Here is a 26,558-nt window from a genome sequence, read left to right as displayed (position 1 = left end):
AAGGAAATATCTGTGAAAGGATTAAATCATTTCTGTAGATGTTTGTTCACAGTATTGCTGTGATCTTTGCTATCGCGGTAATACGACGACGCGGTGGCCATTCACGTATCATTGACTTTCACTCAATGTTTTAGTTTGAAATATGCAGACATTGATTTGAAAAACCACTGAGCAGATATCGAGCGTGTATATACGTAAAAAGAATCACTAAAGAACACCACTAGTCACCAGCTACACAAACATTCCATTCCTAATATAAATATACCTATAGTTGTTCTTTCGTTACCTGAAAGATACAAGAGGTTCCACGATATAGACGATAATCATGACAGTGTGAAAACAGTATTTCGATAGAAAACATTGGAATATCGGGCGATCACTACTTACAATTTGTTTCATCGATACCATTCTCACAATCTTTTATTCCGTCGCAAATTTTCTGTTTCGGCATACATTTAAATGAAATATTACCACCTACTACGCAATCGTTAATCGCTATTTCAGTTTTATTGTTACACGGTTCTGAAATGAGGAAATTGATGAAGAAAATGATAACCTCACAAGGTCATGCGCAATATATACATTAAGTGATAAAATATTACTCGCGTCATACCAGTACAATCCGTTTCGTCTTCACATTCGAAGCAATCACAATAGTTATCACAGGTTTTGTTTTTTGACAAACATTTTCCACTTTTACACGTGAACTCATCGTTGGAACATGTTGGTTGCTCTAGAAAATGTGAAGTTATTCAAATTTATTACGTGTATTGTCTATCACCACGATTGACGGCATTTCTGAAATCGGTACCGTTAACAAAATTACTCATCATCATCAACTTTATCTATTTGCTGCGCAGTCTATCTAAAACTTACGTGTGACGCAGTTTCTTTCGTCGGAACCATCTGCGCATTCAATTACACCATTGCAAAGGTATCCACAATTAACACCGTCGCCGCATGTTATTTGTTCTGGGTTGCACGTCGGCTATGTTTTCGAACAAAGTGAAAATACAGATCCAAAGGAGATTAAAAGTTCGTTAAAAGATATGAGAGTATCTCTTACCTTAGTTGTTGTTGTTGGTGGAGGTGGTTTTGTGATAGATACTGGCTCGAAACACGCAGTCACACCCGCCATAGCGATCAGAGGAGGTAACAGGTTAGGGTTGCCTTCAGCTTTGATCTTCAAAAATCTTCCCGCATAACCTATCCCAACAAAATCGATGGTCACAGCGTGCACTGTTCGATATTCATCCGCTGGTATCACCTGAAATTACATTACATTTATTATTCGCATTCAAAAAGAAATATCAAACCGAATATTCGATATCGGGAATACATCTAATGAATTAATTTCACATCTTTCAGAACTGGATGAAATACATCGACTGAACCGTTGCTTACCAATTTTGATCGTTGCGTCCAATTAGTTCCATCTTTCGATATCAATATGAAAAACGTCTGAGCGAACATCGTGGCAAATTCAACGTGTTTGATGGTGACGAAGTCGGGATATTTTGCAGAGCTAACCTCGAAAATTACAAACGCGTGGTTATCTTTTCCATTGTTTTTCCAATCATTAGTTGAAAACTGTAATAGACCTTCACCGCCGCTAAGAAGTTTAAGATGGTTTTTCTGGTCACTAGAACTAGTGATCGTCCATTGAGAACTTGTTTTATAAACGAGTTTCTCAAGATTTTGACACTCAGGTTCGGTTGTAGTTGGGAGTAAGGTCGTTGACATTGAAGTACCTACAGTAAGGAAACGAAAAGTATGCGTTAAATTCTTTTATGAATCCATAATTCAAAATAAAATATCCAAAACAATGAAAGAATAGAAAGTTGATAATTGAGGCCGTGATTTGAAAACATAAAGACAACTACGTACAACTAAATTCTTTTTGGTCGATAAAGTGAAAAAACTCTAAAGCCAAAAGTGTAGATATTCACTGTTCAATCAAATTTGAAAATAATGGAGTATTTGCGACTCTTTGAATTGAACCTAACTCATAACCGTAGAAACCACTCATGACACGTGAAATATTTCGGTGAAGGAAAGATTTTCATGAAATTAATGAGAAATTTTCACCAAAGTCATTTTTCAAAACCTTCCAAAATCAACAAGGGATAATATTGTTATAAAATCAGAATACATCGGACCACTTGATTAATACAGTAAATACAATGAAAATCAGTTATTCATGCTAAAACAACACTTACCAGTAGGTAGCGCCTACTGAATGTCGCAGTCGCTGATGCGCATAAATCAATTTCATATGCAGGATTATTTGACATCATCCGGACAAAAACGCAATGCGAACGGCTTCAAAACGCAAATATTGCAGCGCGCATAGATACATAGATGTATAAGACGCATGCTTCTTCTAAAACAAACGCTTCAGCAAAACGCAGACGAAATGAATGCATGCATGAGTTTATATGATTGACTTAACAATTAATTAATCGTCATAAACTGATCTAACTACAACAAACATTGCAACGCGAGAATAAATCGAGAGGGTACATTAGAAAAAAATCTTATTAGATACCTGGTGCAGGAGATGTTTGGATAGGTGTCGTAGAAAGAGTGATTTTGGCAGTGCTGCTAAATGGTATACGAGTAGGCTCGGTGACTCCTGGAGTTACTAGTTGAGTGACTCCTGGTGTAACTGGTGGTTGAGTGACTCCTGGTGTTACTGGAGGTTGGGTGACTCCTGGTGTTACTGGAGGTTGGGTGACTCCTGGTGTTACTGGTGGTTGAGTGACGCCTGGTGTTACTGGTGGTTGAGTGACACCTGGTGTTACTGGTGGTTGAGTGACTCCTGGTGTTACTGGTGGTTGAGTGACGCCTGGTGTTACTGGTGGTTGAGTGACTCCTGGTGTAACTGGTGGTTGAGTGACTCCTGGTGTTACTGGTGGTTGAGTGACTCCTGGTGTTACTGGAGGTTGGGTGACTCCTGGTGTTACTGGTGGTTGAGTGACTCCTGGTGTTACTGGTGGTTGGGTGACACCTGGTGTAACTGGTGGTTGAGTGACGCCTGGTGTAACTGACGGTACAGTAACGCCAGGTGTGACTGGTGGTTGAGTGACTCCTGGTGTTACTGGAGGTTGGGTGACTCCTGGTGTTACTGGAGGTTGGGTGACTCCTGGTGTTACTGGTGGTTGAGTGACGCCTGGTGTTACTGGAGGTTGGGTGACTCCTGGTGTTACAGGTGGTTGAGTGACTCCTGGTGTAACTGACGGTACAGTAACGCCAGGTGTGACTGGTGGTTGAGTGACGCCTGGTGTTACTGGTGGTTGGGTGACTCCTGGTGTTACTGGAGGTTGGGTGACTCCTGGTGTTACTGGTGGTTGAGTGACGCCTGGTGTTACTGGTGGTTGAGTGACACCTGGTGTTACTGGTGGTTGAGTGACTCCTGGTGTTACTGGTGGTTGAGTGACGCCTGGTGTTACTGGTGGTTGAGTGACTCCTGGTGTAACTGGTGGTTGAGTGACTCCTGGTGTTACTGGTGGTTGAGTGACTCCTGGTGTTACTGGAGGTTGGGTGACTCCTGGTGTTACAGGTGGTTGAGTGACTCCTGGTGTAACTGACGGTACAGTAACGCCAGGTGTGACTGGTGGTTGAGTGACGCCTGGTGTTACTGGTGGTTGAGTGACTCCTGGTGTTACTGGAGGTTGGGTGACTCCTGGTGTTACTGGTGGTTGAGTGACTCCTGGTGTTACAGGTGGTTGGGTGACTCCTGGTGTTACTGGTGGTTGAGTGACGCCTGGTGTTAATGGAGGTTGAGTGACTCCTGGTGTTACAGGTGGTTTAGTGACCTCTGGTGTTACTGGTGGTTGAGTGACTCCTGGTGTTACTGGTGGTTGAGTGACTCCAGGTGTAACTGGTGGTTGAGTGACACCTGGTGTTACTGGAGGTTGTGTGACTCCTGGTGTTACTGGTGGTTGAGTGACTCCTGGTGTTACTGGTGGTTGAGTAACTCCTGGTGTAACTGGTGGTTGAGTGACACCTGGTGTTAATGGAGGTTGAGTGACTCCTGGTGTTACAGGTGGTTGAGTGACTCCTGGTGTTACTGGTGGTTGAGTGACTCCTGGTGTAACTGGTGGTTGAGTGACTCCTGGTGTTACTGGAGGTTGAGTGACGCCTGGTGTAACTGGTGGTTGAGTGACTCCTGGTGTTACTGGTGGTTGAGTGACTCCTGGTGTTACTGGTGGTTGAGTGACTCCTGGTGTTACTGGTGGTTGAGTGACTCCTGGTGTTACTGGTGGTTGAGTGACTCCTGGTGTTACTGGTGGTTGAGTGACTCCTGGTGTGACTGGTGGTTGAGTGACTCCAGGTGTAACTGGTGGTTGAGTGACTCCTGGTGTTACTGGAGGTTGGGTGACGCCTGGTGTAACTGGTGGTTGAGTAAGACCTGGTGTTACCGGTGGTTGAGTGACTCCAGGTGTAACTGGTGGTTGAGTGACTCCTGGTGTTACTGGTGGTTGAGTGACACCTGGTGTTACTGGTGGTTTAGTGACTCCTGGTGTAACTGGTGGTTGAGTGACTCCTGGTGTTACTGGTGGTTGAGTGACTCCTGGTGTTACTGGTGGTTGAGTGACACCTGGTGTTACTGGAGGTTGGGTGACTCCTGGTGTTACTGGTGGTTGAGTGACTCCTGGTGTTACTGGTGGTTGAGTGACTCCTGGTGTGACTGGTGGTTGAGTGACTCCAGGTGTAACTGGTGGTTGAGTGACTCCTGGTGTTACTGGAGGTTGGGTGACGCCTGGTGTAACTGGTGGTTGAGTAAGACCTGGTGTTACCGGTGGTTGAGTGACTCCAGGTGTAACTGGTGGTTGAGTGACTCCTGGTGTTACTGGTGGTTTAGTGACACCTGGTGTTACTGGAGGTTGGGTGACTCCTGGTGTTACTGGTGGTTGAGTGACTCCTGGTGTTACTGGTGGTTGAGTGACTCCTGGTGTTACTGGTGGTTGAGTGACTCCTGGTGTAACTGGTGGTTGAGTAAGACCTGGTGTTACCGGTGGTTGAGTAAGACCTGGTGTTACCGGTGGTTGAGTGACTCCAGGTGTAACCGGTGGTTGAGTGACTCCTGGTGTTACTGGTGGTTTAGTGACACCTGGTGTTACTGGAGGTTGGGTGACTCCTGGTGTTACTGGTGGTTGAGTGACTCCTGGTGTTACTGGTGGTTGAGTGACTCCTGGTGTTACTGGTGGTTGAGTGACTCCAGGTGTAACTGGTGGATGAGTGACGCCTGGTGTTACTGGAGGTTGAGTGACGCCTGGTGTTACTGGTGGTTGAGTGACTCCTGGTGTTACTGGTGGTTGAGTGACTCCTGGTGTTACTGGTGGTTGAGTGACACCTGGTGTTACTGGTGGTTGAGTGACTCCTGGTGTAACTGGTGGTTGAGTGACTCCTGGTGTTACTGGTGGTTGAGTCACTCCTGGTGTTACTGGTGGTTGAGTGACTCCTGGTGTTACTGGTGGTTGAGTGACTCCTGGTGTTACTGGTGGTTGAGTGACTCCTGGTGTTACTGGTGGTTGAGTGACTCCTGGTGTTACTGGTGGTTGAGTGACACCTGGTGTTACTGGAGGTTGAGTGACTCCTGGTGTTACTGGAGGTTGAGTGACACCTGGTGTAACTGGAGGTTGGGTGACTCCTGGTGTTACTGGTGGTTGAGTGACACCTGGTGTTACTGGTGGTTGAGAGACTCCTGGTGTTACTGGTGGTTGAGTGACTCCTGGTGTTACTGGTGGTTGAGTGACTCCTGGTGTTACTGGTGGTTGAGTGACACCTGGTGTTACTGGAGGTTGGGTGACTCCTGGTGTTACTGGTGGTTGAGTGACTCCTGGTGTTACTGGTGGTTGAGTGACTCCAGGTGTTACAGGTGGTTGAGTGACTCCTGGTGTTACTGGTGGTTGAGTGACTCCTGGTGTGACTGGTGGTTGAGTGACTCCAGGTGTAACTGGTGGTTGAGTGACTCCAGGTGTAACTGGTGGTTGAGTGACACCTGGTGTAACTGGTGGTTGAGTGACACCTGGTGTTACCGGTGGTTGAGTGACTCCTGGTGTTACCGGTGGTTGAGTGACTCCTGGTGTAACTGGTGGTTGAGTGACACCTGGTGTAACTGGTGGTTGAGTGACACCTGGTGTTACTGGAGGTTGAGTGACTCCTGGTGTTACTGGTGGTTGAGTGACTCCTGGTGTTACTGGTGGTTGAGTGACTCCTGGTGTTACTGGTGGTTGAGTGACTCCTGGTGTTACTGGTGGTTGAGTGACTCCAGGTGTAACTGGTGGTTGAGTGACGCCTGGAGTAACTGGTGGTTGAGTGACACCTGGTGTTACTGGAGGTTGAGTGACACCTGGTGTTACCGGTGGTTGAGTGACTCCAGGTGTAACTGGTGGTTGAGTGACTCCTGGTGTTACTGGTGGTTTAGTGACTCCTGGTGTTACCGGTGGTTGAGTGACTCCTGGTGTGACCGGTGGTTGAGTGACTCCTGGTGTTACCGGTGGTTGAGTGACTCCTGGTGTTACTGGTGGTTGAGTGACTCCTGGTGTTACTGGTGGTTGAGTGACACCTGGTGTTACTGGAGGTTGAGTGACTCCTGGTGTTACTGGTGGTTGAGTGACTCCGGGTGTGACTGGTGGTTGAGTGACTCCAGGTGTAACTGGTGGTTGAGTGACACCTGGTGTTACTGGAGGTTGGGTGACTCCTGGTGTAACTGGTGGTTGAGTAAGAGCTGGTGTTACTGGTGGTTGAGTGAATCCAGGTGTAACTGGTGGTTGAGTGACTCCTGGTGTTACTGGTGGTTTAGTGACTCCTGGTGTTACCGGTGGTTGAGTGACTCCTGGTGTTACCGGTGGTTGAGTGACTCCTGGTGTTACTGGGGGTTGAGTGACTCCTGGTGTTACTGGTGGTTGAGTGACTCCTGGTGTTACTGGTGGTTGAGTGACACCTGGTGTTACTGGAGGTTGGGTGACTCCTGGTGTTACTGGTGGTTGAGTGACTCCTGGTGTTACTGGTGGTTGAGTGACTCCTGGTGTTACTGGTGGTTGAGTGACTCCGGGTGTGACTGGTGGTTGAGTGACTCCAGGTGTAACTGGTGGTTGAGTGACACCTGGTGTTAGTGGAGGTTGGGTGACGCCTGGTGTAACCGGTGGTTGAGTAAGACCTGGTGTTACTGGTGGTTGAGTGACTCCAGGTGTAACTGGTGGTTGAGTGACTCCTGGTGTTACTGGTGGTTGAGTGACTCCTGGTGTTACTGGTGGTTGAGTGACTCCGGGTGTGACTGGTGGTTGAGTGACTCCTGGTGTGACTGGTGGTTGAGTGACTCCAGGTGTAACTGGTGGTCTAGTGACTCCTGGTGTTACTGGAGGTTGGGTGACGCCTGGTGTAACTGGTGGTTGAGTAAGACCTGGTGTAACTGGTGGTTGAGTAAGACCTGGTGTTACCGGTGGTTGAGTGACTCCTGGTGTAACTGGTGGTTGAGTGACTCCTGGTGTTACTGGTGGTTTAGTGACACCTGGTGTTACTGGTGGTTGAGTGACTCCTGGTGTTACTGGTGGTTGAGTGACTCCTGGTGTTACTGGTGGTTGAGTGACTCCTGGTGTTACTGGTGGTTGAGTGACTCCGGGTGTGACTGGTGGTTGAGTGACTCCAGGTGTAACTGGTGGTTGAGTGACACCTGGTGTTACTGGAGGTTGGGTGACGCCTGGTGTAACCGGTGGTTGAGTAAGACCTGGTGTTACTGGTGGTTGAGTGACTCCAGGTGTAACTGGTGGTTGAGTGACTCCTGGTGTTACTGGTGGTTTAGTGACACCTGGTGTTACTGGTGGTTGAGTGACTCCTGGTGTTACTGGTGGTTGAGTGACTCCTGGTGTTACTGGTGGTTGAGTGACTCCTGGTGTTACTGGTGGTTGAGTGACTCCGGGTGTGACTGGTGGTTGAGTGACTCCAGGTGTAACTGGTGGTTGAGTGACACCTGGTGTTACTGGAGGTTGGGTGACGCCTGGTGTAACCGGTGGTTGAGTAAGACCTGGTGTTACTGGAGGTTGAGTGACTCCTGGTGTTACTGGTGGTTGAGTGACTCCGGGTGTGACTGGTGGTTGAGTGACTCCTGGTGTTACTGGTGGTTGAGTGACTCCTGGTGTTACTGGTGGTTGAGTGACTCCTGGTGTTACTGGTGGTTGAGTGACTCCAGGTGTAACTGGTGGTTGAGTGACACCTGGTGTAACTGGTGGTTGAGTGACACCTGGTGTTACTGGAGGTTGAGTGACACCTGGTGTTACCGGTGGTTGAGTGACTCCTGGTGTTACTGGGGGTTGAGTGACTCCTGGTGTTACTGGTGGTTGAGTGACTCCTGGTGTTACTGGTGGTTGAGTGACTCCTGGTGTTACTGGTGGTTGAGTGACTCCGGGTGTAACTGGTGGTCTAGTGACTCCTGGTGTTACTGGAGGTTGGGTGACGCCTGGTGTAACTGGTGGTTGAGTAAGACCTGGTGTTACCGGTGGTTGAGTGACTCCTGGTGTTACTGGTGGTTGAGTGACTCCTGGTGTTACTGGTGGTTGAGTGACTCCGGGTGTGACTGGTGGTTGAGTGACTCCTGGTGTTACTGGTGGTTGAGTGACTCCTGGTGTTACTGGTGGTTGAGTGACTCCTGGTGTTACTGGTGGTTGAGTGACTCCAGGTGTAACTGGTGGTTGAGTGACACCTGGTGTAACTGGTGGTTGAGTGACACCTGGTGTTACTGGAGGTTGAGTGACACCTGGTGTTACCGGTGGTTGAGTGACTCCAGGTGTAACTGGTGGTTGAGTGACTCCTGGTGTTACTGGTGGTTTAGTGACTCCTGGTGTTACCGGTGGTTGAGTGACTCCTGGTGTTACCGGTGGTTGAGTGACTCCTGGTGTTACCGGTGTTTGAGTGACTCCTGGTGTTACCGGTGGTTGAGTGACTCCTGGTGTTACTGGTGGTTGAGTGACTCCTGGTGTAACTGGTGGTTGAGTAAGACCTGGTGTTACTGGTGGTTGAGTGACTACTGGTGTAACTGGTGGTTGAGTAAGACCTGGTGTTACCGGTGTTTGAGTGACTCCTGGTGTTACAGGTGGTTGAGTGACTCCTGGTGTTACTGGTGGTTGAGTGACACCTGGTGTTACTGGAGGTTGGGTGACGCCTGGTGTAACTGGTGGTTGAGTAAGACCTGGTGTTACTGGTGGTTGAGTGACTCCGGGTGTGACTGGTGGTTGAGTGACTCCAGGTGTAACTGGTGGTTGAGTGACACCTGGTGTAACCGGTGGTTGAGTAAGACCTGGTGTTACTGGTGGTTGAGTGACTCCAGGTGTAACTGGTGGTTGAGTGACTCCTGGTGTGACTGGTGGTTGAGTGACTCCAGGTGTAACTGGTGGTTGAGTGACACCTGGTGTTACTGGAGGTTGGGTGACGCCTGGTGTAACCGGTGGTTGAGTAAGACCTGGTGTTACTGGTGGTTGAGTGACTCCAGGTGTAACTGGTGGTCTAGTGACTCCTGGTGTTACTGGAGGTTGGGTGACGCCTGGTGTAACTGGTGGTTGAGTAAGACCTGGTGTTACCGGTGGTTGAGTGACTCCTGGTGTTACTGGTGGTTGAGTGACTCCTGGTGTTACTGGTGGTTGAGTGACTCCGGGTGTGACTGGTGGTTGAGTGACTCCTGGTGTTACTGGTGGTTGAGTGACTCCTGGTGTTACTGGTGGTTGAGTGACTCCTGGTGTTACTGGTGGTTGAGTGACACCTGGTGTAACTGGTGGTTGAGTGACTCCTGGTGTTACTGGTGGTTGAGTGACTCCTGGTGTTACTGGTGGTTGAGTGACTCCTGGTGTTACTGGTGGTTGAGTGACTCCTGGTGTTACTGGTGGTTGAGTGACTCCTGGTGTTACTGGTGGTCGAGTGACTCCTGGTGTGACTGGTGGTTGAGTGACTCCAGGTGTAACTGGTGGTTGAGTGACTCCTGGTGTTACTGGAGGTTGGGTGACGCCTGGTGTTACCGGTGGTTGAGTGACTCCAGGTGTAACTGGTGGTTGAGTGACTCCTGGTGTTACTGGTGGTTTAGTGACACCTGGTGTTACTGGAGGTTGGGTGACTCCTGGTGTTACTGGTGGTTGAGTGACTCCTGGTGTTACTGGTGGTTGAGTGACTCCTGGTGTTACTGGTGGTTGAGTGACTCCTGGTGTTACTGGTGGTTGAGTGACTCCGGGTGTGACTGGTGGTTGAGTGACTCCAGGTGTTACAGGTGGTTGAGTGACACCTGGTGTTACTGGAGGTTGGGTGACGCCTGGTGTAACCGGTGGTTGAGTAAGACCTGGTGTTACTGGTGGTTGAGTGACTCCTGGTGTAACTGGTGGTTGAGTAAGACCTGGTGTTACTGGTGGTTGAGTGACTACTGGTGTAACTGGTGGTTGAGTAAGACCTGGTGTTACCGGTGTTTGAGTGACTCCTGGTGTTACAGGTGGTTGAGTGACTCCTGGTGTTACTGGTGGTTGAGTGACACCTGGTGTTACTGGAGGTTGGGTGACGCCTGGTGTAACTGGTGGTTGAGTAAGACCTGGTGTTACTGGTGGTTGAGTGACTCCGGGTGTGACTGGTGGTTGAGTGACTCCAGGTGTAACTGGTGGTTGAGTGACACCTGGTGTAACCGGTGGTTGAGTAAGACCTGGTGTTACTGGTGGTTGAGTGACTCCAGGTGTAACTGGTGGTTGAGTGACTCCTGGTGTGACTGGTGGTTGAGTGACTCCAGGTGTAACTGGTGGTTGAGTGACACCTGGTGTTACTGGAGGTTGGGTGACGCCTGGTGTAACCGGTGGTTGAGTAAGACCTGGTGTTACTGGTGGTTGAGTGACTCCAGGTGTAACTGGTGGTCTAGTGACTCCTGGTGTTACTGGAGGTTGGGTGACGCCTGGTGTAACTGGTGGTTGAGTAAGACCTGGTGTTACCGGTGGTTGAGTGACTCCTGGTGTTACTGGTGGTTGAGTGACTCCTGGTGTTACTGGTGGTTGAGTGACTCCGGGTGTGACTGGTGGTTGAGTGACTCCTGGTGTTACTGGTGGTTGAGTGACTCCTGGTGTTACTGGTGGTTGAGTGACTCCTGGTGTTACTGGTGGTTGAGTGACACCTGGTGTAACTGGTGGTTGAGTGACTCCTGGTGTTACTGGTGGTTGAGTGACTCCTGGTGTTACTGGTGGTTGAGTGACTCCTGGTGTTACTGGTGGTTGAGTGACTCCTGGTGTTACTGGTGGTTGAGTGACTCCTGGTGTTACTGGTGGTCGAGTGACTCCTGGTGTGACTGGTGGTTGAGTGACTCCAGGTGTAACTGGTGGTTGAGTGACTCCTGGTGTTACTGGAGGTTGGGTGACGCCTGGTGTTACCGGTGGTTGAGTGACTCCAGGTGTAACTGGTGGTTGAGTGACTCCTGGTGTTACTGGTGGTTTAGTGACACCTGGTGTTACTGGAGGTTGGGTGACTCCTGGTGTTACTGGTGGTTGAGTGACTCCTGGTGTTACTGGTGGTTGAGTGACTCCTGGTGTTACTGGTGGTTGAGTGACTCCTGGTGTTACTGGTGGTTGAGTGACTCCGGGTGTGACTGGTGGTTGAGTGACTCCAGGTGTTACAGGTGGTTGAGTGACACCTGGTGTTACTGGAGGTTGGGTGACGCCTGGTGTAACCAGTGGTTGAGTAAGACCTGGTGTTACTGGTGGTTGAGTGACTCCAGGTGTAACTGGTGGTTGAGTGACTCCTGGTGTTACTGGTGGTTGAGTGACTCCTGGTGTTACTGGTGGTTGAGTGACTCCTGGTGTTACTGGTGGTTGAGTGACTCCTGGTGTGACTGGTGGTTGAGTGACTCCAGGTGTAACTGGTGGTCTAGTGACTCCTGGTGTTACTGGAGGTTGGGTGACGCCTGGTGTAACTGGTGGTTGAGTAAGACCTGGTGTTACCGGTGGTTGAGTGACTCCAGGTGTAACTGGTGGTTGAGTGACTCCTGGTGTTACTGGTGGTTTAGTGACACCTGGTGTTACTGGAGGTTGGGTGACTCCTGGTGTTACTGGTGGTTGAGTGACTCCTGGTGTTACTGGTGGTTGAGTGACTCCTGGTGTTACTGGTGGTTGAGTGACTCCTGGTGTTACTGGTGGTTGAGTGACTCCGGGTGTGACTGGTGGTTGAGTGACTCCAGGTGTAACTGGTGGTTGAGTGACACCTGGTGTTACTGGAGGTTGGGTGACGCCTGGTGTAACCGGTGGTTGAGTAAGACCTGGTGTTACTGGTGGTTGAGTGACTCCAGGTGTAACTGGTGGTTGAGTGACTCCTGGTGTTACTGGTGGTTGAGTGACTCCTGGTGTAACTGGTGGTTGAGTGACTCCTGGTGTTACTGGTGGTCTAGTGACTCCTGGTGTGACTGGTGGTTGAGTGACTCCAGGTGTAACTGGTGGTCTAGTGACTCCTGGTGTTACTGGAGGTTGGGTGACGCCTGGTGTTACTGGTGGTTGAGTAAGACCTGGTGTTACCGGTGGTTGAGTGACTCCAGGTGTAACTGGTGGTTGAGTGACTCCTGGTGTTACTGGTGGTTTAGTGACACCTGGTGTTACTGGAGGTTGGGTGACTCCTGGTGTTACTGGTGGTTGAGTGACTCCTGGTGTTACTGGTGGTTGAGTGACTCCTGGTGTTACTGGTGGTTGAGTGACTCCTGGTGTTACTGGTGGTTGAGTGACTCCTGGTGTTACTGGTGGTTGAGTGACTCCTGGTGTTACTGGTGGTTGAGTGACTCCTGGTGTTACTGGTGGTTGAGTGACACCTGGTGTTACTGGTGGTTTAGTGACTCCTGGTGTAACTGGTGGTTGAGTGACTCCTGGTGTTACTGGAGGTTGAGTGACTCCTGGTGTTACTGGAGGTTGAGTGACTCCTGGTGTTACTGGAGGTTGGGTGACTCCTGGTGTTACTGGAGGTTGGGTTACTCCTGGTGTTACTGGTGGTTGAGTGACACCTGGTGTTACTGGAGGTTGGGTGACTCCTGGTGTTACTGGTGGTTGAGTGACACCCGGTGTTACTGGTGGTTGAGTGACTCCTGGTGTTACTGGTGGTTGAGTGATTCCTGGTGTTACTGGTGGTTGAGTGACTCCTGGTGTTACTGGTGGTTGAGTGACTCCAGGTGTAACTGGTGGTTGAGTGACACCTGGTGTTACTGGAGGTTGAGTGACTCCCGGTGTTACTGGAGGTTGGGTGACTCCCGGTGTTACTGGTGGTTGAGTGACACCCGGTGTTACTGGAGGTTGGGTGACTCCTGGTGTTACTGGTGGTTGAGTGACACCCGGTGTTACTGGTGGTTGAGTGACACCCGGTGTTACTGGTGGTTGAGTGACACCCGGTGTTACTGGTGGTTGAGTGACTCCTGGTGTTACTGGTGGTTGAGTGATTCCTGGTGTTACTGGTGGTTGAGTGACTCCTGGTGTTACTGGTGGTTGAGTGACTCCTGGTGTTACTGGAGGTTGGGTGACTCCTGGTGTTACTGGTGGTTGAGTGACTCCTGGTGTTACTGGTGGTTGAGTGACTCCTGGTGTTACTGGAGGTTGAGTGACTCCTGGTGTTACTGGTGGTTGAGTGACTCCTGGTGTTACTGGTGGTTGAGTGACTCCTGGTGTAACTGGTGGTTGAGTGACTCCTGGTGTAACTGGTGGTTGAGTGACACCTGGTGTTACTGGAGGTTGAGTGACTCCAGGTGTAACTGGTGGTTGAGTGACACCAGGTGTTACTGGTGGTTGAGTGACTCCAGGTGTAACTGGTGGTTGAGTGACACCTGGTGTTACTGTTGGTTGAGTGACACCTGGTGTTACTGGAGGTTGAGTGACACCTGGTGTTACTGGTGGTTGAGTGACTCCAGGTGTTACTGGTGGTTGAGTGACACCAGGTGTTACTGGTGGTTGAGTGACACCTGGTGTTACTGGTGGTTGAGTGACACCTGGTGTTACTGGAGGTTGAGTGACTCCTGGTGTTACTGGTGGTTGAGTGACTCCTGGTGTTACTGGTGGTTGAGTGACTCCTGGTGTAACTGGTGGTTGAGTGACTCCTGGTGTTACTGGTGGTTGAGTGACACCTGGTGTTACTGGAGGTTGGGTGACGCCTGGTGTAACTGGAGGTTGAGTGACTCCTGGTGTTACTGGTGGTTGAGTGACTCCTGGTGTTACTGGAGGTTGAGTGACTCCTGGTGTTACTGGTGGTTGGGTGACTCCTGGTGTTACTGGTGGTTGAGTGACACCAGGTGTGACTGGTGGTTGAGTGACTCCTGGTGTTACTGGTGGTTGAGTGACACCAGGTGTTACTGGTGGTTGAGTGACACCAGGTGTAACTGGTGGTTGAGTGACTCCTGGTGTGACTGGTGGTTTAGTGACTCCTGGTGTTACTGGTGGTTGGGTGACACCTGGTGTTACTGGAGGTTGGGTGACTCCTGGTGTTACTGGAGGTTGGGTGACTCCTGGTGTTACTGGAGGTTGGGTGACTCCTGGTGTTACTGGTGGTTGAGTGACTCCTGGTGTAATTGGTGGTTGAGTGACGCCTGGTGTTACTGGAGGTTGAGTGACTCCTGGTGTAACTGGAGGTTGGGTGACTCCTGGTGTTACTGGAGGTTGTGTGACTCCTGGTGTTACTGGTGGTTGAGAGACTCCTGGTGTAACTGGAGGTTGGGTGACACCTGGTGTAACTGGAGGTTGGGTGACTCCTGGTGTTACTGGAGGTTGAGTGACTCCTGGTGTTACTGGAGGTTGAGTGACTCCTGGTGTAACTGGAGGTTGGGTGACACCTGGTGTTACTGGAGGTTGGGTGACTCCTGGTGTTACTGGAGGTTGGGTGACTCCTGGTGTTACTGGTGGTTGGGTGACTCCTGGTGTTACTGGTGGTTGAGTGACTCCTGGTGTAACTGGTGGTTGAGTGACTCCTGGTGTTACTGGAGGTTGTGTGACTCCTGGTGTTACTGGTGGTTGAGTGACTCCTGGTGTTACTGGTGGTTGTGTGACTCCTGGTGTTACCGGTGGTTGAGTGACTCCTGGTGTGACTGGTGGTTGAGTGACGCCTGGTGTTACTGGTGGTTGAGTGACACCTGGTGTGACTGGTGGTTGAGTGACTCCTGGTGTGACTGGTGGTTGAGTGACGCCTGGTGTTACTGGTGGTTGTGTGACTCTTGGTGTTACTGGTGGTTGTGTGACTCCTGGTGTTACCGGTGGTTGAGTGACTCCTGGTGTGACTGGTGGTTGAGTGACGCCTGGTGTTACTGGTGGTTGAGTGACACCTGGTGTGACTGGTGGTTGAGTGATGCCTGGTGTTACTGGTGGTTTAGTGACTCCTGGTGTAACTGGTGGTTGAGTGACTCCAGGTGTAACTGGTGGTTGAGTGACACCTGGTGTTACTGGTGGTTGAGTGACTCCTGGTGTTACCGGTGGTTGAGTGACACCTGGTGTTACTGGAGGTTGAGTGACTCCTGGTGTTACTGGTGGTTGAGTGACTCCAGGTGTAACTGGTGGTTGAGTGACACCTGGTGTAACTGGTGGTTGAGTGACTCCTGGTGTTACCGGTGGTTGAGTGACACCTGGTGTTACTGGGGGTTGTGTTGCCGATAGCGTGCTTGGTGCAATGGTAGTAGTGCTGATTCTTGGTGTGCCTTTGAATTAAATTTGATAAGTTTTGTGAAAATGATTGTTTTTTATTAGGGTTAGCGTTTAAGCCAAGGGGAATAATAAGTGTATTTTTACCTCCATGATAGCAGGCAAATAGTTCCAATTTCGTTGATATTGGTTTTCCTGTTTCCTGTGACTTGATAAAGGTTATTTCAATTTCTACAGCGTTTGTGCCAGGCATGAATATGACCGGGATATTTGGGTCAAAGTTGCCATCGACATTTCTTGGTGTGCTGGTGTCTCCCTAGAATTACATCATTGCTGATATTTTCACATTTTTCCTCCAATCTCTTAATTTTTTTATTATTACGTCGTTGTCTCTTAAAAGTATCATCAAATAATTGTCGGTATAAGAAATTTCTACTTACAGGGCCAACAGGTTCAAACGCGCTACCAGGATTTCTTTTGATTTCAACTAGATATCCTATTATATTCTGGGGGTCTTTTGGTTTTATAGTACCAAGTTCGATAGGAGTTATCGTATCTAAAATAATCCTGGCAGTGACCGTGCTACTGTTAGATACAAATGGCGTTGAAGCACTCGGACGCAAGTTTTCTGGTATGCCATCAGTTGATTGGATGTAACCCGGTGGAATGACAGCTTCGTCATCCATGCCTTCCTGGCTCGAACATGGACCTGAACATAAATTTAGAATATCATATCATATCATATCTTTCTTTGTAGTCTGTAACCTCAATGCGTATGGATATAACCGTATAACAAAGAGTTTTATTAAATTGAATTAGATTGAATTGAATTGTCATATATAAACTGAACAGTACGGAATAATTTATACATTAATCGGTACATACTAATCGTGGTGATTGTTACTGTGGTTGAGCATCTGCTTTCATCAGAACCATCAGGGCAATCTGGTGTTCCATCACAAAGTTTGGTCTTGTTAATACATTCGTTATTTGAATAACAGATAAATGTTCCATTGAGACAGCCCATTATAGTTGTGGTTGGAGAAGTTCCTTTGAAGAAAAAGAAAAACCGATTTACTCAGTTTTAGTCTAACCACGGATCATGGTCGAATACAGGAAAGCTTGAAAGCGATTTTCGGAAGGTGGCGAAGATTTCAGATTGTTATCCTAGTTCTGAGACTGGTCATTTTACCCGTATTGTAATATTGGCAACGTGTTAAGTATCATTATCTATTTTTTCAAATCATTTGGAAAAATGTGTCATATATATTTACAGGAGGCTCTTTTCCTTATGGTGATTAATTCGTATCCCGTTTTGTTGGATAAACTTTAAAAAATCGTCAAAATCGTTATCAACGTTCACTTATCGAAGAACACTTACCACAGTTATTTTCATCTGTTCCGTCGCCACAGTCGTTGATTTTATTGCAAATTAACGACCCGTTTGTCTGTTTCAGGCAGTTACCGTTATCGCAAACAAAGTCACCAGGTTCGCAAGTTGCGCTGGTAGTTGTTGGTATCATTGTAGACATCGAAGACACTATTAAAAAAACGTATTGTAAAAGACGTAAAACAAGTGATTAGTATTCGGTGTTGAGTAGGTCCGATCTGGACAGAGCAAACTATATGCTTACTAGTAGTTGCACAACCAACTTCATCCGAGCCATCGCCACAATCATCATGTCCATCACATTTTTGCGAACTGGGCTTACAGTCTCCGTTCGTACATTTGAATACATCTTTGCTGATACATTCGTCAACTTAAGAATTACATTGAAAAACATCGTGACTACCATTGAACTTGACGAGAGAAATCCCACAATAACAAAGCCAAAATTGAAAAATTCTATATCAGAATGATTGTATTTGAGGAGCGACGTTCCTCAAATACAATCATTCTGATATAGAATTTTTCAATTTTGGCTTTGTTATTGCGGGATTTTTTTCGTCATCATCATACGCGGATATTGTGTATCTTCTCGTCTAACCATGGAACTTATTCCAAAGACCAACTTTTGGTAGATACATTTTAAATCATCGCTATTAAAAATACATACCCGTGCAATTCTTTTCATCACTCGTATCCCCATTTCCACAATCGTATGCTCCATCACATTTCAGCTTGCTTGAAATACACTTTTGATTGTCACATCTGAATTGTCCTTTGTGGCAGTACGCTATACGAAAAAAGACATACGTACATAAAAACCAATGCCCTAACCCACGAACCCTTAAGGTTAAAGATTTGAAGAGATTTACGGAAAAAAAAACTTACAGCAGTTTTGATATTCGTCCGAATTGTCAAGACAATCGCCTACGTGATCACAAACGTGTATCTTCGGTATACATTTTCTATCTCTAACACATTGAAACTGATCGGGATCGCAAGTGACTGAAAATTAATACAGGTAACATGTAGCACATATTGGGAACTCAAAATGGAAGCTATCTCAATGAATTATATTCTTTATACGCTCCGTAATTATAATATCATTGGGATATTTACAATGAAGAGATAAGAGGAAACTATTAGAAGAAAACGCAATATTCACATCAATGTGTACATATTTACATCGATATTCATCAGTTATGTTATTATTCAAATTTGGAGTTTTCTAATGTTTCAATGTATTGCAAACGAATGTATTTTGTAAACGAAGATATTGAGCTAGTGAAGGTGATTCATTTTTTGAATTGAATCCTATTTTCGCTTGATCATATTGACAATTAGGGTAGACAAGGCTATTCGATCAAATGATTATTATCATTTTTTTATTCCATTTTTCATTCCGTTGCAAAATCAAGCTCGTTTTCAATCACGTCTCTAATTGAACAAATACCTTCACAGTCAGACTCGTCAGAATAGTCTCCACAATCATTAGCACCATCGCATTTCCAACCTCCATTGATACAATTCCCATTGTCGCAAGCAAATTCGTGAGGTGAACATGTCTTATTCATACATTCACTTCCTACGCAAGTGAATTCTCCATTTTTGCAGGTACTGTAATTGAATGTTTAATACAGAAGATTATCGAACTGAAAACTTTTTCTGATTTCTGGCTTATCTCGCAATGCGCCAGGATAAAACTTAGCTTACCAGTTTTGGCAATTGTCCATTAGAGTGGTGCCTGCGGGATAGGCATTTCCGTTAATATAACACGGACAGCTATCAGCCGGTATACAAACTCCATCTATGAATATATATAAAATGAGTTGGTCAGCTGTGGTCATTCTCAGAATTGGCGCGATATCATTTTCACGCGCTACACTCACCATTGTTAACTGTTCCTGGAGGACAAAAACAACCTTCTACACACGATGATATCTTGCAATGCTCTTCTTGCTCTTCACCAATATTCTTACAGGTCTGCGCACATGGAGATCCGCAAGGTGAATATTGAGATCCGCCTTCGCACATTATAGCTGAAAAAAAAGAGAAATGCGTCAATGCGAATGAATTACACATGTATCGCTGTAACTGATGATTTATAACTTACGATGGGAAAATAACAATGTTCTACTTACGGCAAAGTCGTTGAGTTCTCCATTTCACGTAAACACCATTTTTGTTACACATTTCAGCCATATCGGCAATTGAGGTACACAAACATTCACAATCGCCACCTTTGTCACATCGACAGGCATCATGTTCACAATTTCTATGGTACTTAGCGACCCCTGAGATTCGCTTGATGCATTCGGCGAATGGTCCACGCGTATCTGTAAGAATACTACAAGCTTCCATCGCCCATGTTTGCCTATGTTCAAACTAGGAAAGAAAGTGTCATTCGTTATAATTTTAGACAAAACTATACATTTATCTAATCGAACGGGTCTATGTTTACAAAAAAAAAATTAAGTATCCCAAACTTACTCCTTCACAAGGCCCAGCATCCGCTTTCAAAGTTGTTTCCGGCGATTTCACGACACAATCTAATGCCCAAGATTCACCAAATGCTGATATCGATGTTTCAATCGTTCCCGATGAGGTTAGAAATTCGTCATCTATATCATTGTTATAGTTTCCACAGAGACCTTCAACTTTGTTTTTCCATTTTGGATCGAGGAATGTGTACACCCTAGTGCCACCATCCCACATCAATTGAAAGCCTTCTTTTTCGAGTATCACCGATTTGAAAAGACCTATATTTTGGATCTTTATGCCGTCTAACTCGAATTCAGCTGCATTCTTGTCAATGGTCGCATTATCAACTTGCAGGTCTTTTCCGCGCAACAAATGAACGATGTGATTTCTATATGAAATCACAACTGATTTTGTACACGCGACTCCAGATGTTCCGCATTCTACATTTTCTGCGGTTACGTCGAATACTTGATTTACGTCTCTGACCAGCGTTAACTTACAATGGGCTTGTAAATCGTAGTCTTTCTTATCGAATGTCCTGTAATGAGGATCCCCAGTAGCTACACACACCGCCGGGCATTCTACGTTTGGATCGCCCTTCTGCACCCAAACACTGTTTTCACAAACGCTGAAAAAAACACATTTTTCATAACGGTGAATTATACTCGAAAGATATCGATGTATTAAACTATCGACTTTACAAGCAATATCAACAACTTCGAGGGATCTATTTCAAATGAACTTACAATGTCTTGCACATGTCTTTCATCGTGGAATTCGATGGATAGAATTTGTCTCCCATCACGCACGGACATTCGCTTTGGTCGACGCATTGACCCTGATAAATCAATCAGCACGAAATTCAATGAGATTAAGTTTTGTTTTAAGATAAATTCATATTTCAGTTAAATGTATCTTTGATACTTACGCTCGGTGATAGAACTTTGTCGGCTGGACAGCCACATCCTTCTCCTCGACTAACGCATGTCGACTGGAAACCGGCGTCGCTGCAACGTTTCAAGCATGGCCTAGTTTGACTATACACCTGATTCTTAGGACAGATTACTTTTTCTGCGCATGTCTCCTTTCCACAGATGAATGTACCATTCGCACACGTACTAAAAGCAATAATGATGACTGACATGATGTGATGTGATTTGATTTTTTTATTTTCATATAATCTTTTTACAAAGTTGAACCGAAACAATATGAACACTCAGAGTAGACATTAATGATGTTGAACATTTCTCCAACTGCCTTTAGAAATATGGGATATTTAATTCATTACTGATAATAATTTTCATGAATAGAATTATTTCCAAAATAAGATGAATATACTTTTTTAAAGTAGCAAACATTTCATCGATATTGTATACCGGTGATATCCATGGCTGATTTATGCGATTATTGACTTACCATTGAGCGCAGCCTCTCTTGATTTCATCACCGGCATTCTTAATGGGACTGATCATGTCGAATTGATTATAACAGGTACATTCATTCACATCCACACAATCGCCATGATCATCTCGCAGTTTCTTTCCTTTACAACCGCACCCGGGAGCACAGTGTTTCTTGGACTTGTCACATACAGGCGAGACTTGCAAATCTCGGCAATCAGTTCGACACCAATCGGAACACTCGTCGTAGCTCGAGCCACCATCGCAGCTATAAACATTTACTAAAAACGCAAAATTTACTTTCGTATAGTTGTTTCTTACAAACCAAATTTCCAGTTTTAACTAGTTAGAATTGTGAAAACTTACGACAGAACTCCAGGCCATTTGTCTTTATCCAATTAACGATGACGCCTGCGTTAGCACATGCCTGCGACGCACTAGCGATCGCATCGCACTGGGCTTTACGTTGCGTTACTTGGTCAATCGATGATAGACAGATATCATCGAGACAGTATTGGTAATATACCGATAGATCTTCAGACAAGGCTTCCTTACAAGCTGCAAACGGCCCATTTTCATCAACGAGTATTTTACATTTCTCTTTTGCTTCCGTTTCGCGCTAAAACGGTATTGAAAAAAAACCAATATAGGCCTACCGCGTATCTGAATAAGATTGCAAATTAAACGCGAGATATCTCACAAATACTTCAGCCAAAAAATGAAAAGTTCTTGAATAGAAGTGTATATATATTTGAGCGAAGTTTCGGCTAAAGATTATTAGACATCAACAGGCGTTGCTCACGTATAATCATCGTACACGGATATTGTGTTTCTTCTCGGCTCAAAATTATACGAACTGTTTTATCTAAAACAACAACTTACGCTTTTGTCGCTGATGCAAGCTTCGGTTATGAGATCCACTTGTTTATCGTTGTCAAAACACGCGGTTGGTTTTCTAAAACTTTTCAAGAAAGCCATTTCTCCATCTTGGAATTGTTCATTTCTCGGCACGTATCGTAGACCTTCGGGATTAGTTGTTACGCATATACCTTGAATCTATACAAAAAATTACGGCAAATTTGTCGCTATTATTCCATCCGTTTATTATATTCATCTCATATCAATCATCCGATTAGTTTTTATTTTCTTACTTTGTTGAGGAAGAACGGAGAGAGGATCACGTGCATTCGTTTTCTGCAATCATACAATATTTCTGCACCAAATACTTTAATTATCGCAAAAATTGAGTTTCCTTTCTTCACGTAGATTCCCTTTTCCGAGTTATGATATGGAAGTCTTTGCTGAATACCCTCAACCTTCAGTACACAATCCTTTTCGATGGACATGGCTACGTTGTTCGATTTGATGTTTATTTTCTTGTCGCATTGATATAACTGTCCATTCGCACAATCTCCGGACACTGTTACCTCAAGCTGAGTTCGTGTATCTGAACTATTCGCATATTTCAGCATTGGCTAAAAAGAATTTTAATGATTTATCAATGATCTTACTCTTATATGGCGCTAAAAGGGCGAAAAAAGCTTAAAGCTATCGGCTAATGATGGTCTCTAGAGAGAGCCAGAAAAGTCGTGTGTTTTGATCTTATTTTTTATAAATAAATTTTGTGTCTTATCTTTTAAATTTCTATAAAATGGATTCTAATCTTATGATCCACGGGCTATTCTACTGGTAGACCAGCGTTTTTCTCCGTGGATGTTTGTTTTGCAATATAACATAAGATCATGAAAATCAAACCAGTTGTGAACGCAAAAACCTGATCGGCCTGAGGCGGTAACTGAAGACTAGACTGCACTAATAGGAAGTTCATTTTAAACTGCTTCATAGGGTTAAGAATACTGCAGAATTTATACTAGACCTTAGGAAATGATTATGACAAGACTATACAGAAATAGTGCCGGTTTAAGATTATTAACAATAAAATGCACTAAAACGAACTTAAATGTGAATGGAGATTTAAAGCTAGCTAGAGGACTGTATCATAACCATTCAAAATCACAGAAACGCGACCAGGACCGCATAAAAAAGTCATTCAAAGCTGGAATCGGTCTAAAAAGGACATTAGACAAAGTACAGCTTGTCACGATATAATAATACACGATGATTGTAGGATTATCTGTAACACAGATTTTGATGTAATACTTTTTTATACTGCTTGCAGCTTGGGGTCAATGTCTTACCTCAATCGCCACAAATTCACAATCACCACCTTTCATCGTGTACGAATTACCGCTGAACGGGAAAACGTGATCGTTTAGAATTTTACATTTTTTCGGGCATCGTTTCTTCGTACAGCTCCACCGACCAGCATTACAAGAGCTAAAGAAATATATTCAAATTACATTCGGCAATCATTTTCATTTGATTTCACACGTATTCATACAGTCACCAACACTATAACTATTTACCATTTATTACATTCGTTCATTACGAATTCTCCAGATTCGTATTTCTTTTTCTGATAATAACATGGACATTTTTCAGCTGCAGTACAGTTGCCTTCCGAGAGGAAAGTTCCAGTTTTACACCGGCATCCGGGAACAACATTTGAGATACAATCACTGGACATTATCTGATAGAGATTAGCACAGGTTCGCGGACACGATGGCATGTGTTCAGAGTACTCCATACCGTCGGGACATTGTCTCGCTGCAAAGATATTTGATTATAATTAATTTCATTCGCTTCGAAGAATACAATTAAGGATAAACGTTCGAGTGACTTACGACACAGATCAGCTTTTCTCCACGATATCTGAATAGTTCCACTTGAAGACGCTGCACACTCCCGAGCCAGAGCGCCGAATGTGGTACAAATCACAGCCGTTTTACCTTCCGGGTAATCAACATCAGCTAGCGCTGAACAGTAATCATTGACGCAATTCTTGAACCACATTTCCAGATCAACCTAAGGATTATATAAGACATGGCGTTGTAACGATCTCAGGCCTCATACAAAACAAACTTCTAAACTTCGAGGTGGGCCTAGCTAGGATAAGAGTTATTGATGGGCTATAAAGGGTTAGCTCTTTTTCTTGTTTTGTCCTGCTTTTGGAGGACAAGCTTTCCTTTTTTAGATTAAAGAATTACACTTGAAGGTTCCTGGCTACAGACTTGCATGTTCTTGGCCAGATGAACATGCGTCGTTCTTTAACGTTAGGGATGTTGGATAATTATGGTTACTCACGGCTGACTGACAAGCAGAAAATATCTTAGTTTTGATCGGTAAACATTTCATTTCCGCTTCCCTTTCATCGGCATCCGATTCGCAAGTAAAACCAACTGTACCAGCATTCAAACACTAAAACATCAATCGGTATCGTTGTAAATGTTTATTCTATTATGTGAACATGGAATCAATAATTAATATACTTACACCTGGCTCCTTATAACTATTACCGAACTGAGCGGGGTTACTGAACCCAGCCATATCATCTGACGGATTGCTGTTATAATCACCGCAAAGACCCTTCAAGTTCCCTTCGTGGTGAATTCCCTTTTCTACAGTGAAATATGCAGTATCTTTGGTCCACTTGATTCTTATACCTCTGATCTCACTTTCCAAACGGTAGAAATCACCGAGTTTTTCTATGATAACTCCACTTTCGGCAAAACCGTTCGTTATGGTGATTCCAGTTACGGATTGAAGATTGTTTCTACTCGGTCCATATTTTATACTGTCTTCTTGCATAACCCAAATGTTAACTTCATCAAATTTGCATTCGATTTCCTGCGATTATTGATAATTGTATTAATGATTTTCCTTCGATATTCAGATAACGTAACGAAAACCTGATTATTTTACCTTTGTCAATCTGGACGCGTGTTCAGCATCCTTCAACCTCATTTTACAATACCATAGATCATTCGGAGGTGCTACCATTGTGTATTTGCAGTTACCGCCGAATTGGTATGTAAGTCCGTCAAAGGATCTGTAGTTAGTTTTTCCATAACTGGCACAGGTTGCGAAATTCAGCTTTTTAATCTTTTCAATCACTGTAACATTCATACGTACAAAAACGTTTTAATACAAAAGATAGATATTTCGTACGAAGATATTTTGCGTATCGTGCTTTATAAATTCACGTCTTCCAAAAAATAATTGTTGATCGAATGTTGTTGAAAAATTGATTGATTTGATATACCTCCTGTTTGGTTGCTGCTATCTGAGCATAGCTGACAATCTCCAGACTGGCCCCAAGATACACCTCCATTTTGACAACAGTCTGAGTATTCGGTAACATTCACTTCGAAACCTTTAGCTCGACCGAAATTGCATTTGTGTCCTTTATAACAGAATTTCTTGGTTGACGTGATTACTAAAATACAATGAAAATATGTAATGTATATGAAACCTTTATTTCTGTAGTAGATAAAGTTTTCTAATCCTTACAAGAGAGGTCATCTTCACATGCGCGACCATCAAATCCGGTAGGACACTTGCATCCTTCAACCAGAGATAAACACGTTCCGCCGTTTAGACAGTCTTTATCACATTTTGCTAAAATTATCAAAGAAATATAATGATACAATATAGAAATCGATTAATTCATGTCATTTTCATTCATATTCAGTCCAACTTACGGATGTCACAGTTGGTTCCTGTGTAGCCCAAACAGCATTCTTCTGTCACTATTGGCTGTTTTCTGAAGAAAGAAACATTTGTGTCCTGATAGTGAACAGCAATTCAAGCGTAATAAACATGTAATTCAACGAGAAGTGGGATTTACTTATAGATTATAAAAAGATGCAGCATTTGAGTTTACCTGGCAAAGATGCACATTGGCATATTTGGATCGTCTTTATGTTCAATCCATTCAGCAATCTTAGACTGTAATTCTTGGTTAGTGAGACCTTGTAATCCAACCGTGGCATCTTGGTCCAAATCGTAACCGCTTATCGTCTGCGTTAGATATTCTGAGCATTTTACTCGCTTTTCTGTTCGTTCGATTTTGGTTACATTACATCTGTGTTGGGTCCTTTATAATGAAAAAATAAATACATATATATATATATATATAGTTATAATCCGTGATTGTTCGCTCAATCAATTTCAAGATTGGTGAAAAATTCTTGAAATGGGTACAAATATAAATGAGATATTAGCCGCGTCCAAACTGCGTTATTTGAAACGTTCTAAATTCAGTGCGATCCAATTTAGAACGGACGAAGCGATCACACTAACGAATTCTGTTCTTATTTGTAACGGACCAATTTGGCAGACCTAAATTGTCGATTATAAATTTTAGAGTGGACCATGTCTGTGTTTGTGAATAGAAATAACGTGAACGGGGCTTATTGGACCTGTATATTTACCAGACAAGAAAGATATCTCTGTAATGAAAGTAGTCTATGATGGATACAGCGCTTACGCAAGCCGGTGCAGTTGAAACTGCTGTAATGAATTGCACACATCATTTTTCATTCTCATTATGTTATAATGACGCGTCGATTAAATCTTTTGTTCAAAATCTTTCTCAAAATCACAACAGAAAATACACGTTCTTATCGTACGAATGTTTGTTCATTTTCACGGGAATAAGACTACAGCTGACAAACATGAATAGAAATTATTTCATTTTTCAAAAAGATAATCATAAATAGAAAATTAATTTACATTAAATTGTTTCTGGGAGCGACAAGACTTTAATTGTCATCAGGATGC

The 26,558-nt window shown here is 44.8% G+C and overlaps 2 protein-coding genes across 2 annotated transcripts; both read right to left on the bottom strand.

Moving 5' to 3' along the window:
* Positions 1–107: 107 nt before the first annotated feature.
* Positions 108–19,356, bottom strand: LOC141915334 (uncharacterized). The gene is made up of 17 exons (XM_074806829.1): positions 19,137–19,356; positions 18,885–19,034; positions 18,709–18,802; positions 18,449–18,612; positions 17,884–18,000; positions 17,666–17,785; positions 17,243–17,368; positions 16,990–17,148; positions 16,494–16,658; positions 16,049–16,317; positions 15,756–15,924; positions 1,405–1,751; positions 1,067–1,267; positions 877–988; positions 614–733; positions 388–522; positions 108–286 (listed from the first exon to the last, which is right to left on the bottom strand). Exons 1-17 carry the CDS (start codon positions 19,354–19,356, stop codon positions 225–227), a joined length of 2,730 nt encoding a protein of 909 aa, XP_074662930.1. The 3' UTR covers positions 108–224.
* A 3,618-nt stretch (positions 19,357–22,974) lies between these two features.
* LOC141915331 (mucin-2-like) lies at positions 22,975–25,682 on the bottom strand. Its single transcript, XM_074806828.1, has 11 exons — positions 25,660–25,682; positions 25,478–25,539; positions 25,305–25,394; positions 25,039–25,212; positions 24,699–24,889; positions 24,270–24,623; positions 24,081–24,194; positions 23,621–23,801; positions 23,303–23,543; positions 23,075–23,213; positions 22,975–23,010 (listed from the first exon to the last, which is right to left on the bottom strand). Exons 1-11 carry the CDS (start codon positions 25,680–25,682, stop codon positions 22,975–22,977), a joined length of 1,605 nt encoding a protein of 534 aa, XP_074662929.1.
* Positions 25,683–26,558: the final 876 nt, after the last annotated feature.

Source organism: Tubulanus polymorphus, chromosome 1 (genome assembly GCF_964204645.1).
Source record: "Tubulanus polymorphus chromosome 1, tnTubPoly1.2, whole genome shotgun sequence".
NCBI lineage: Eukaryota > Metazoa > Nemertea > Palaeonemertea > Tubulaniformes > Tubulanidae > Tubulanus > Tubulanus polymorphus.
Note: the sequence above shows the minus strand (reverse complement) of the source record. Positions and strands in the feature narration are given on the sequence as shown.

What these genes read in the sequence shown, in the direction of transcription:
- LOC141915334 (XM_074806829.1), bottom strand. Translation starts at nt 19,356, where the DNA reads ATGGAAGCTTGTAGTATTCTTACAGATACGCGTGGACCATTCGCCGAA. An exon ending in GAGAACTCAACGACTTTGCC is followed by an intron (nt 19,035 to 19,136) that starts GTAAGTAGAACA and finishes CTTTTTTTTCAG; the next exon opens with CTATAATGTGCGAAGGCGGA. An exon ending in CACCAACAACAACAACTAAG is followed by an intron (nt 989 to 1,066) that starts GTAAGAGATACT and finishes TCGAAAACATAG; the next exon opens with CCGACGTGCAACCCAGAACA.
- LOC141915331 (XM_074806828.1), bottom strand. Translation starts at nt 25,682, where the DNA reads ATGCCAATGTGCATCTTTGCCAG. An exon ending in CGGATTTGATGGTCGCGCAT is followed by an intron (nt 25,213 to 25,304) that starts GTGAAGATGACC and finishes ATTGTATTTTAG; the next exon opens with TAATCACGTCAACCAAGAAA. An exon ending in ATAGTTATAAGGAGCCAGGT is followed by an intron (nt 24,195 to 24,269) that starts GTAAGTATATTA and finishes TTGATGTTTTAG; the next exon opens with TGTTTGAATGCTGGTACAGT.